Source organism: Triticum aestivum, chromosome 3B, assembly GCF_018294505.1.
Source record: "Triticum aestivum cultivar Chinese Spring chromosome 3B, IWGSC CS RefSeq v2.1, whole genome shotgun sequence".
NCBI classification, from domain to species: Eukaryota; Viridiplantae; Streptophyta; class Magnoliopsida; order Poales; family Poaceae; genus Triticum; species Triticum aestivum.
In genome coordinates, this window is record NC_057801.1 from 735,691,701 (window position 1) to 735,704,393 (window position 12,693).

Sequence of the window (12,693 nt, forward strand, 5' to 3'; positions counted from 1 at the left end):
TGAAGCTGGATATCCGACAAGAGCTCCCAGAGGCGGACGTATTGTTCCATGTGATCGGCCGTGAACGCATCCACCACTATGTCCGAGATCCAGTTGTTATCAGCGAGAGCGTCCTGGACCGTCCGATTCTTCCTCTTGGAAGCCTTGAAAATTAGGGGAGCCAGGTCTTTTGGCGGGGCACCATTGAGCCATGAAGACGACCAGAAGGAGGCCTTGGCGCCGTTTCCGATGGTGACGCGAGTAGCCGCATTGAAGAGGTCAAGGTCGGAGGCGTCGTTGGGTGTTTCAGAGCCCACCCATGGCTTCTCAGGAGCCTTCCACTCATACCATAACCAGCGAAGCCTCAGGGCCCGGGAGAACCTTTCCAGGTCCAGAACCCCCAAACCACCGAGCTCCTTGGGGCGGCAGACCTTTTGCCAGTTGACTTTGCATTTCCCTCCACTAACCGCCTCCTTACAGGCCCAGAGCATGCCACGACTGATCTTCGCAAAGGCCCTGAGGATGCCTTTGTCAGCCTTTAAAGCCGCCAGCAGGAAGATTGGCATGGAGGAGAGCACGGACTTAACCAGAGCAGTGCACCCGGCACGGTTCAGGAACTTTCCTTTCCACGGGCTAAGACGAGCCACCGCTTTGTCGATGTAGGGTTGAAGGTCCACACGCCTAAGTCTTCCGAGGGAGAGGGGCAACCCCAGATACTTAATGGGGAAGGGGGTTGTAGTCGCTGGGAAGTTCGCCAGAATCTCCTCCAAGTTAATGTTGGCGCATTGGATGGGGGCGATGGAGCTCTTGGTCACATTTTTCACGAGGCCAGAGACTACCCCAAAACTCTGTAGAATGGAAGCAAGGCCTTCCACATCATGTGTCGTGGGGGATAGAAAAATGGCAGCGTCGTCCGCATATAGGGAGACCCTGGGGCCCTGAATACCACCAGGCATAGCAGACAGCAAGCCGGATTCCGTAGCCTTTTCCAGAAGTCTCTGAAGTGGGTCGATGGCGATGTCGAACAGGAGGGGCGAGAGGGGATCACCCTGACGAAAACCCCGTCCATGCATGATGTCCCTCCCAGGGATTCCGTTGAGCAAAACCCTAGAGGAGGCCGTGGTGAAGAGAGTCGTCAGGAGGGCCCGCCATCTTTGAGGAAAGCCGAGGCGTTGCAAAAGATCCAGCATGTAATCCCAGCGAACAGTGTCGAAGGCCTTGGCGATGTCCAATTTGATCAGAAGTGACGGAGTTTTGCAGCGATGTAACCGGCGGGCGGTGTTCCTGACGTACAAGAAATTGTCGTGGATAGTTCTAGACTTGATGAAAGCGCTCTGACTGCGGGGAAACAATGTCGTTCATCTTCGGGCTAAGACGTCATGCCATAGCTTTGGCGATGATCTTCGGAACCACATGGATGAGACTGATGGGCCTGAAATCCGATATGGACTCCGCACCGTCCTTTTTAGGCAGAAGCACGACATTGGCTGTGTTGATGATGTGGAAATTGGACGCAGAAAGCTCGGAAAAGGCATTGATGACGGACATAAGGTCATCCTTGATTATATCCCAGCAAGAGCGAAAGAAGGCGATAGTAAAACCGTCAGGGCCCGGAGCCTTGTCCGCGGGCATGTCATCAATAGCCTCCTTTATCTCATCCTCATAGAAAGGCAGGCCCAGATCCTCCAAAGGGTGGGTGGTGAGGTTCAGGGCATCCCAGTTGAAGTCTAGCGTACTAGGAGGAGGCCGACCTAGAACGCGGGAGAAGTGGTCGAAGATCAGCCCGGCTTTATCATCGTGAGTCACAGCCCAGCCAGTGTTATGCTTGAGTCTCAAGATGTGATTTTTGCGCTTCCTCGCATTAACTCGTAGATGGAAAATTTTGGTGTTGGCATCGCCCTCGCGGAGGTAGCGAATCCCGGAGGCTTGACGTTTGCGGGATCTTTCCAGAACAGCGAGACCTTTAACCCGCCATTTCAGGTTAGCACGGAGCCATCTTTCTTCCTGGGAGAGCGCGCGGGACTCTTGAGCAATATCCAGCTGCAGAATGACATCCAGGGCCATGAGGAGTTGTAGATTGCCATCAGAAAAGAGGCCTTTGCTCCAAGATTTGAGCCCTTGTGCCGTGGCCTTGAGCTTGTGATTGATGACATGGACCGGTTGAGAGTGCGAGGAGGGCGTAGACCAAGCTTGTTGGACCACCTCCCTGAACCCCGGCATTTTGGTCCAGAAGGACTCGAAGCGAAAGACAGGCGGTTTCCGCGGGCCACTCTGGTTGGAAAGGAGGAGGGGGCAGTGGTCCGAGAGGGATGAGGACAGGGCATGTAGCACATGATTCTCGAACATGAGGTCCCAAGCAGCATTGCAGAAAGCCCGATCCAGACGCACAAGAGTAGGGGTCTCCCTTTCGTTGCTCCAAGTAAACCTCCGGTTCTGCACCTTTAGCTCCTTAAGCTGACAGTTGGTGAGGGCTCTTCTAAAGAGACCCATCAGGCGGAAGTCTAGGTTGTTGTTGTTCTTATCCTCCGCTTGGTAGATAAGGTTGAAATCCCCAATGATGAGCCATTTTGAGTCGTCAGAAGGCTTGGCAGCGATAACTTCTAAGAGAAAGGCTTCTTTCTCGGCATGATCTGTAGGGCCGTAGACCGTAGTGAGCTTGAAGGAGGTACCACATGCGCGAATGGAGACGCTAGCCGAGATCAAGTAAGTGCCGAGGTGAACATTGGAGACCTCCACATGATCCTCATTCCAGAGTAAGAGGATGCTGCCCCGGGTGCCGATGGCCGGACGGTGAGCGAAGGAGCGAAGACTAAGACCGCCGATATAAGAAGCCGTTTGTTGATCGATGTGGTCGAGCTTGGTCTCTTGGATGCAAGCGATATGACAGCGAGTATCTGCGAGGAAGGCATGGACGGTGTCTTTGCGACCTTGGTCGTTTAGCCCGCGGGTATTCCAGTCAACGATGGAGAGATCAGGTCCAAACATAGTGACAACAACCGAGGTGAGGTGATAGCTTAACAGACAAACACAGAGACTTGTCCACAAAGTGAAAAAGACGAGAAACGCAGCAGGAAAGCAAGGAACTAAACAGTCACGTCCTGGGCATCTAGCTCACACCCTCCTGGACCGCCCATGGCAATGAGCAACTCGTCCGCTTCGGACATGCTGCGGATGTTGAGTTTGAAGAGCTTGGCTAGAGCTTCAATCGCCTTGTCCGGAAGCGGGGTGCTGAACTTGTCGACGTAAGCCTTCCTCGCATCCAGCAGAGGGACTCCTTCAGAAGCAACACCCATCTTGGTGTTCAGGACATGGACGGCCTTATCCATGGCGTGCATCTTTGGCTTGTTGATCAAACGGGCACTACGCCTGGTAATAGAAGTGGGCTGCACCTTGGGCAGCGTAGGCGTCAGCAGTGCAGGCGCAGGGCACGGCCGGAGAGGTGCCTGAGGGCGCACAAAAAGGTTGTTGTCGGGGGATGGAGCGCGCTCTTCGGCCACGGGGTCGCCAAGGACCTGCCTGGCCTCGTCCTCAGCGACGTCCCCAGTGGCGTCTTCCCAAGACTCCGGCACCACAGCCGGTGGGAACAGCGGAGACCGAGCCGCGTGTAGGATTGGCGAGGCGGGGAGCGTTGCCGAGTCGTCCATCACGTCATCCAGCCAAGCGCTAGGGAGGGGAGGCTCGATGTGCGCTTGTGGTGGGGAAGAGGCGAGCCGCGAGAAGCCCATGGTGAAGGCCGGCGGCAGTTGTCCCCTAAACATTGTGTTACATATCTAGACCTTCAGGGATTTGTAATCCATGATGTAAACTGTCAGTGGTCTGAATACATGGCGCCCTTGGCGCCTTTAGCTTGTTAAAAAAAGATTAATACCGTCCATCCATGATCATTTAGGCCATTGCCTTTCGTGCATGATCTGGAGATGAGAATTAAGATTCATTTCATCCACTGCTAGCTGGAACACAGTAATTTTTTTCCCTGCGAGCTCGAAGAGCTGAAGGCTGGTCGAGCTCTCCCCCTCCCCCCATGTGGGCTGCACCAATAACCTTTACGTATCATTGTTTCTCCTTCTCTATGTTTCTACTCTGTCATGTGCACGAGACATGTTCAACAAACTACCTCCGAGTAATATGATTGTTGTGTGTCAACTGATTGTTATAGTTTATAGCTTACATCACCTTCCCACATCTCTCCATCAACTAAGAAGGCCGTAGCCACCGGTGGCGTGCACCAGCACATGGTCGCCGCCAGGCAGTGGTGCCCACTTGCTGAACATGTTGTGTCGCATGCATGACGTTGTGTTGCCTCAGTCTAAATTTGCTATCTTACATGTATTCTTTTGTTTATTACCCCCTCTGTTCCAAAATAATTGAAGTTCTAGGATTTACATAAGTCAGACTTTTTAAAGTTTGATCAAGTCTATAGAAAAAAATCCGCAAAGATATATAACAATGAAAATATATTTCATAATGAATCTAATGACATAATTTTGGTTTTGTAGATGTTGATACATTTTTATATAGACTTGATCCAACTTAATGAAGCTTGACTTGAAAAAAATCCTAGAGCTTCAATTATTTTAAAATGGATTGCAGCAAATTCTCTCTCATCGCTCACAAGTGCCAGCATGTACTCCCTCCGATCCTTTTTTACTTCACGTATAAGATTTATGTCAAGTCAAACTTTATGAAGTTTGACTAAATTTATATTAAAAAATATCAATATTTACAATACTAAATATATAAATATGAAACTACAATCCACAATGGATCTAATGATATTAATTTGGTATTGTGAATCTTGATACTTTTTTCTATCAGTTTGGCCAAATTAAAAATACTTTTTTTTGAAACGCGGTTCCTTAGGGCCCGATTCATTAAATAAGCTCGAAGAGAATTGCCCGGTTAATAAACGGAAAACCGGGCGAAAACCGTCACAACTGGCCCGTAGAAACAAGGCACACAGGGTGACCTGGCAACCCACACAAGAACGCACACACGCCGCCGAGGGGAAGCGTCGAGGCTTGCGCCGGCCGATGCAAAACAGTCAACCACACGCGCCGGTGACCAGGCAGCTTCGACTCCGTCGACGAGCATTGCAGGAGAAAGCGTTGGGCTTGCGCCGAGCTAGCGCCAGAGCGGCGACTCCTCGAACACGCCGGAAGAGACCGACTACCAAGAACCATCAGCAAACCTGACTCCGCCCGAAGCCGCCATCGTTGCCACAAACAGGAAGCCGCGCAACATCCGCATTGCCAGACGGGCACCTGCCGACCACAATGCCGCGAGCGTGCAGCCCATGAAGCACGCAACCGGGATCTGAAGCTCTTCAAGGCGACGCCCCAAAGAGGGAAGCGACGATGTCGACGCCGTCGCCCGACCCAACCGGGCCTTAGGCTTTCACCCGAAGAGCAAGATCCGAGGGTGTAAGAGGATGCCGGACTCCACAACGACGCCTCCAAGGAGGTTAAACGACGTCCACAGACGCCGACGCCGCCGGCCGGCAAGACCAGCCAAGCTTTCGCCCGGAGTATCCCCAACACCACCAACACCCTCACACACTGCACCTTCGCTGACCCGCCCACCTCTCACAGTGCCACCACGCCAGCAGCACCAGAGAGCCACCAAGCACTTCACCTCCCCGCCGGTCAAGAAGACGCAGATGGGCCAGATCCGGCCGATCTGGCATCCCACCAACGCAGCGTCGAACAGGAGCCACCCGAGGCCAGCAGGCCACCGGCCCGGCCAGGCACGCGCCCCACAAGGCAGGTGAGGGGGCCGAGCCCGCCCCGACCGCCGGAGAGGAGCAGCTGGCCGAAGACCAGTCGCCCATCCACGACGCAGCCCGCGACCGCCACCCGCGAGAGCCGCTGCCAGGGAGCCGCCCCGTCGGAGAAGAAGCCCGGAGGTCCACCGGCGACGCAGCCGAATCCCTCGAACGGATCCAACACTCGACGCAGAAAGGGGATCGAGCCTCCCCACCCCGAGATCCCGCGGCCTGGCGAGAGGAAGTCGACCCCGCCGCCGCCGTCCGCCGCCCGGGCTTAGCCCGACGGCCTCCTCCGGCGACGGCGAGGGGAGGAGGGGGGGGGGCGGGAGGGCGGCCCGGCGGCGCGGGCTGGGATCCGCCCGTGTCGCCTCAGCCGAGACGACGCGGGGGCGAGCGGTGTGACTGTAATTAAAAATACTTTGACTTCAGACAAAACTTATATGTAGACTAAAAATGACCGAAGGGTGTATGTGCTAATTACCGCCTCATCATAGCGAAGAACGTGTAGTTGTAATTTACCACATGCCCAAAAATGAAAAGGAAATGTACAACATACCTCTCTGATGAGTCAACTGCTAGGGGTGTACGGGCGTGTTTGGTTGGAGGCTACACAAGCAGCTACTTAGAAAGGAAGCAATTTCAATGTTAGGCTTGAGAAATCCAACGTCTGAGATGGCTGAGTTAGGTAGCTTTTTGAGGAAGCGAACCAAACAGGCCCTACCAGCTGCCAGCCGACCACCTCTAGACCATCCTGCATGCAGCTTAGCCGGCCTCTGTCCCACCGCCTACATAACGGATGTCACTGCTGTAAAAATGCCAAAAATTTGAACACAAAGTCAGAAGCACGACGCAAGAAGAACTGCTCAATGATCATCTTATTACACATAGTCCAAATGGTTCACATCATAGCCGTAAGCACCAATAAGAAACATGAGCTTGCTTCTTTCAGTGGTTAAAGTTCTATGTTTTTTCTTTTATTTTGATGGCTCAAGTTTTGCTCATTCTCCTTATTGATATGCATAAATGATGTATGCAGAGATGAGTAAATAATTTTAGGCCACTTAGCTGACGTAGACCCCGGCTGCTTAAGAGTCTAACCTAATGTTACCATCAGTAATGGATATGGACGCCACCACTTTCCGCCCCCGGGAAATGCAACTAGCCAATGTCAATGACTGCACAGCGTGTGAACGCCCTTGACGATACCCTTCGTCAAGTCAAGTCGATATAGTTAAATCAGTGCGTTGCGTGAGAGAAGGTGCACAAGCGTATGTGACGACACCAATAATTTAAATTTCTGGGTGGCGCCAGAGAACATCATATCCCATGCGCTGTCGTCGCCATCACCAAGCTCAGCTAGCCTTGCTCTTCCCCGGCGAGAGGGAGACCACTTCGACCAGAAACCACCAGCCGGCGGGCGGCAGGAGAGGGAGGAGCCATGGCTGAGCTCGCGGCAGGCGCCGTGAGCTCGCTGCTGGTCGTCATCCGCAGCGAGGCGCTGCTGCTGCGCGGCGTCCGTGACGACGTGCAGTTCATCAAGGAGGAGATGGAGAGCATGAAGAGCTTCCTGGCACACCTGTCCAGGTGGGCACCCCCCGGCGGCGAGCACGACGAGCAGGTGCGCACCTGGATGAACCAGGTGCGTCTGCTCGCCCAGGACTGCAACAACTGCATCGACCTCTACCTCTACAGGGGGAACCCCGACATCCACCGCGCCAGAGGTGGGCTCCGAGGCTACCTCTGGTGGGCGACCTGGTTCCTGCACAAGCTGGCTGCGCAGCACCGCGCGGCCGAGCAGCTGTGCCTTCTCAAGGAGCGGGCGCGCGATGTAGGCGAGCGGCGGTTGAGGTACGGCGTGGAGGTCCCTGACAAGTCAGGGATGGGGCAATTGGCTCCGATGGCATCGTCATCATCGTGGGCTGCTACAGCTGGTGGCTATGCGGCCGGGGATGACGAAGAAGAAGATGATGGTGACGGTCAACTTTTGGGGGCAGTGGCGACCGGCGGCCATTCTGGTCCAGGAGCCTTCACCCAGTCTCGCACTCTGGACGACTATGTCAAGGCAAAGCTATGTGAGTGGATGCAAGGAGTTCCTGGTGACGCCGACGAAAGTTTGTCCATGGTCGTGGTGGCACCTTACACATATGAGGACCTCCTCGCTCTTGTACAAGAAACTTGGCTTTTGAGTCGAAACCCGGAGAGCTATGGCTACCATCGTATTGTCGTGATTGACATTCCGGCCGTGCACCCCGATTTTATGCCACTACGGCCCAAGGAGGTTCTCTTCTATATTCTGCGGGAGCTCAAGCTTGCCAAATCCAACCCCCAGGAGCAAGGCACAGAAGGCCAAGAGGATCTTGACTCTTGGAAAGTTTACATGAGAAAATGGAAAATTTACCGTGAAAAGAAGAGTGCTCTTCTTGATATCAAGGAGACTATTGAAGAGATGGAGATTGATGAAAAGCTTGACAATATCAGAAGTGGTATTCATGGTCAACTAGCAAAGGGCGACGGACAACCCAAGGGTGACAAGCTGCAGGGTAATTTTGACCAGTTGGACCTGGATGAACTACTTCAGCTGGTGCTCCAGACAGCATCTCAACAAGATCAAAATGGGAAGAACAAAGACATGCATATATTGCCAGCGTGGGACAAAAAGAACATCATCGTCAAGAAGCTTAAGGAGCATATGGAAGCAAAGGAAAAGGACAAGAAGCTTGAAGAGGAAGAAGCTGCCAAGCATATAGGCGTGGAAGATGGAGAAGAAGCCGTGGCCAAGCATATGGAAGAGGGGGCAGAAGTAACCATACATATGGAGGAAGGAGGAGCCAAGCATATGGAGGAAGGGGAAGAAGTAACCATGCATAGGGAGGAGGAAGGGGGAGAAGTAACCATGCATAGGGAGGAGGAAGGAGGTGCCAAGCATATCGGGGTGGAAGAAGGAGAAGAAGCTGCGGCGGAGCATATGAAAGAGGAAGGAGGAGGAGAAGTGACATGCAAACATATGGAGGAGGGGGCAGGAGAAGTAGCCATAAATAGGGAGGAGGATATGAAGGATGGGGGAGGAAAAGTAACCACAGATAAGGAGGAGGAGGAGGAGGAGGAGGAAGAAGAAGAAGAAGAAGAAGAAGAAGAAGAAGAAGATGATGATGATGATGATGACGACGACGATGAAGGAGAAGAAGATGACGACGACAATGAAGAAGGAGAAGAGACGACATGGATTCAGCTCCATAAGGCACAATATGCACACATCTTGCAGAAGCTGTTCCCCAAGAGCAGCAACAGCAACAAGCCCGTGCAGGCTCAAGACAGATCCTTGGACAAGCAAGCTATAAAGACAACAACGTCTACACTGGGTGAGGATCAAATAAAAATACTCATCCACAACGCAAAGGAAGATATCTTACGGGAGCTGCAGCAAGGCAAACATGACAAGAGCGAAGGGACAGGTGAACCTGCAGCTACGGATCAAAATCCAGAAAATGTTTCTGACAAAATATTTGCCGGTTTCGTGAACCAGATGATGGAAAAAATGAAGCATGAGTTTAGAGAGCAGTTCAAGATCAAAGGGCTTGTGAACAAGATTAAAAATAACTTGAATCCTCATCCGTTCCGGGATAAGAAGCGTGAATGCCCCCTGTTTATCCTCAAAGTTGATGAGCTGATGGATGTTTCCACATGTGAGGATATCAGAAATGCTTTGAGCCTGTTAAACTGCAGCGCCGATTTGATGATTGTCACCGCTGCAAAGGACATCCAGCTGGCTAAAGAATATTGCTATCCACTGCGGGAACCTATAGACTATTCTCTTGCTGGCCTCTACCATGATACAGTGCTCGAGCTTACCAGTCAGCAGAAGAATGAAGACAGCTATAACCCCCAAATTTTTCATGATATCTTGTACGAGTGTGAGCCACATGAATTCTGCATGAAGATCTTCACTCATGCTTTGTGTGTTAACCCCAAGAGGAGTGGTGAGGAGTTACACAAGCTGCACAGCACCCTGCGGGCTTTACCAACACCATCATTCAACAACATCGCTAAGGTGATGTTCAAGTTCTCTTACAATGACCTGCCTAAAGAATACAAGTCCTGCTTGCTGTACCTAGCTATCTTCTCTCCCGGACAAAAGATCAGGCGGTCAACCTTGATTGCACGCTGGGTTGCAGAAGGGCTGGCATCCAAGGAAGATTGGCCCAGTTCTGTGCGTCAGGCCAACCGATGTTTTGACAAACTTGTTGGACGGTGCCTTGTTGATCCTGCTGATATTGATGCCATGGGAAATGTAAAGAGCTGTGTCGTAAGTGATCCAGTTCATGGATTCATTACCACCATCGCCAGAAAACAACACATTGTGGAGACACGCCTGTCACATCACTTGGCTCGCCACTTCTCCATTTTCAACGATCTCCAACTCCGCAGCTCTGATAGAATTGATCAATTCTTCAAGGGGCTCTCTGAATCATCTCAAGTATCCCTGCTCAAGGTGCTAGATCTAGAAGGTTGTCAGTGCTTTCTTGAGAAGAAACAGCGGTACCTCAAGGAAATCTGCAGCAAGATGTTACTGCTCAAGTATCTGAGCCTAAGGAGAACAGATATTACCCAGCTACCCAGTGAAATCAACAACCTCCGTGAGCTAGAGGTACTGGATATCCGAGAAACTAAGGTGCCTCCACATGCAACAGCACATATCCTGCTATTGAAGCTGAAGCGTCTGCTTGCTGGTTACATTGATCCAAGTAATTTTGAATCTAATCCCCAGATTCCTCATAGGATCGACAAAATGGTAAACATGGAGGTACTATACAATGTCAAGGCCAAGCAGAGTCATGATTTAAAAGATATTGGAAGGCTATGGCAGCTGAGGAAGCTAGGTGTGGTTATTGATGATAAGAATAATCACGTAAGGAATTTGCTTAAGGCGATCAGTGACCTACATGAGTGTCTCTGTTCTCTGTCAGTCACTTTTCCTGTAGCCGCACCACATGAGGCAGAGTTACCAGAAGTCAATGTATCTTACCTAAAAAAACATCCCAAGATTCTTGAGTCTCTAAGCATCAAGGGAACCACACAGAAGGGGCGTCTTCTTCCATTGTTCATAAAAGGTGATAACAACAAACTTGCCAAGATAACTCTATGTCACACTCTGCTGAGCCAAAATGATCTGGAAGTCCTTGCCAAACTGCCCAAGTTGTGGTGTGTCAGGCTCCAACATATTTTATGCACCGAGCACAAGCTGAACTTCAAGAAAGGTGAATTCGGATGCCTCAAGTACCTTCTTGTTGAGGACTCAGACTTGACTAATATCACTTTTGAGGATGGGGCAGCCAGTGAGCTCGAGAAGATGGTTTTGTCTATCACCAGCAAATGTTCTATTTCAGGAGTTGACCGCCTTCTTAAATTGAAAGAGCTTGAGTTGAACAGCAGCTTCTGTGGCAGTTTGCTTGACGATGCCAAACAGATAGCCAAGCTAACTCTTCGTGGTACATTGCTAGAGCAAGATGCTCTACAAACACTCGCCAAGAAACCAAATATACGCTCTCTGGTGCTCCAGGATAAATCTTTTAGTGGAAGTCAAAACAAGATTACATTGAAAAAAGATGAGTTCTTGTGGCTCAACCTTCTTATTGTTGACTGCTCGGCCATCACAAAGATAGTCTTCACCAGAGGATCTGCTCCTAGGCTCGAGAAGATTGTCTGGTCATCTTCCACATCTCTCTCCGGCATCAACAAACTTCCCAGATTGAAGGAGCTCGAGTTCAACTTCAACGGTGTCGGTGACAAAGTCCCTGATGAGGTGAGGGAGGCCATTAAAAATCATAAAAACAAGCCTAGTCTTAAACTTAATGGGCCAGAAACACAAGACAAAGCAAAAGGAGATGAACAAGATGATGACGATGATGCTGCAACATTCCCTTTCTGCTGGAAGAAACAGGTTTGACGCTGGAAGGGCCTCTCCTTTGATCCTATCGTGTGCTAGTGTGGATTGCAATCTGTTCTACTTATCTGTTGATTTCTTTCTGCTGCGTGTTTACATTATGCATGCATTACAACTGAAGTATGTCCGTTTACATGCTCTACATGAGTGCCCTAGTGCCTCTGATTGAGCATAAATGGTTGTATCTATGCTTGGATTTGAATATGTATGGCTTTCATATGTACCGAACATCGTTTGCATTTGTGTACAGTATCATGTAATAAAGTGTGAGGTTTGTGGACACATTTGACTTCTTATTAATGTACAGCGTGATATCAGTGTGCTTTGATTTGGTTTTGCGACTCAAAGATGAACTGGTGTGTGTCATGATATAGTCACCTGATTAATGTAGGCATCCGTTTGCTTCAAATCAGCTGAGTAGCTCTTGCAGTAATGCCTGACTATGTACTTGAAGCAGAACTTTATGCAAGATTAAGCATGTGTGATCGACAATCTGTCTGTATCTCCTGATTGCCAGGCAAGCGCTAGCGCCCCAGGAAGAATCGAAATTGTTTCAGCTGTATATTGGTGTGCATTTGGTTGGTAGTTTCTCCCATTGTTTGCTGGTGGAGAAGCCAGTTCATGATATAAAACTCAGTCAGACAGGGCACCTCGTCACCCAATTTTCACCCCTTCCCCTTGGATCAGAACCTGGCGGTGGAACCAAACAGTGAGAAGTGATCCGTTAGAATGCGACCTATCTATTGTAGTCATCTATCCGAAAATCCATCTACCGCAATTCATTGAGAAAAAGAACTTGTATAACGATCTACATGGGTGCAGAGGAGCATAAGAGCTTCAGAAAAGTTCAGACACTTGCATGCCGATCTTCACCTCCTAATGCAAGAAATCAAATCGAAGCATAAGACCTGCAGAGACAGAAGAAGGCATATTATCGAGGCGTAGACGAGGAAAATCATCAAGAAAATGCAGTCTCTGCTGCTCTAATTCCTCTTTGAGATCAGCAGAT

General features: G+C 50.6%; 1 protein-coding gene across 1 annotated transcript; it reads left to right on the top strand.

Annotated features, from left to right (window-relative positions):
- The first annotated feature begins 7,049 nt into the window (after positions 1 to 7,049).
- LOC123072068 (uncharacterized) lies at positions 7,050 to 12,001 on the top strand. Its single transcript, XM_044495626.1, has one exon. It carries the CDS (start codon positions 7,182 to 7,184, stop codon positions 11,685 to 11,687), a length of 4,506 nt encoding a protein of 1,501 aa, XP_044351561.1. The 5' UTR covers positions 7,050 to 7,181; the 3' UTR covers positions 11,688 to 12,001.
- The last annotated feature ends 692 nt before the right edge of the window (positions 12,002 to 12,693 follow it).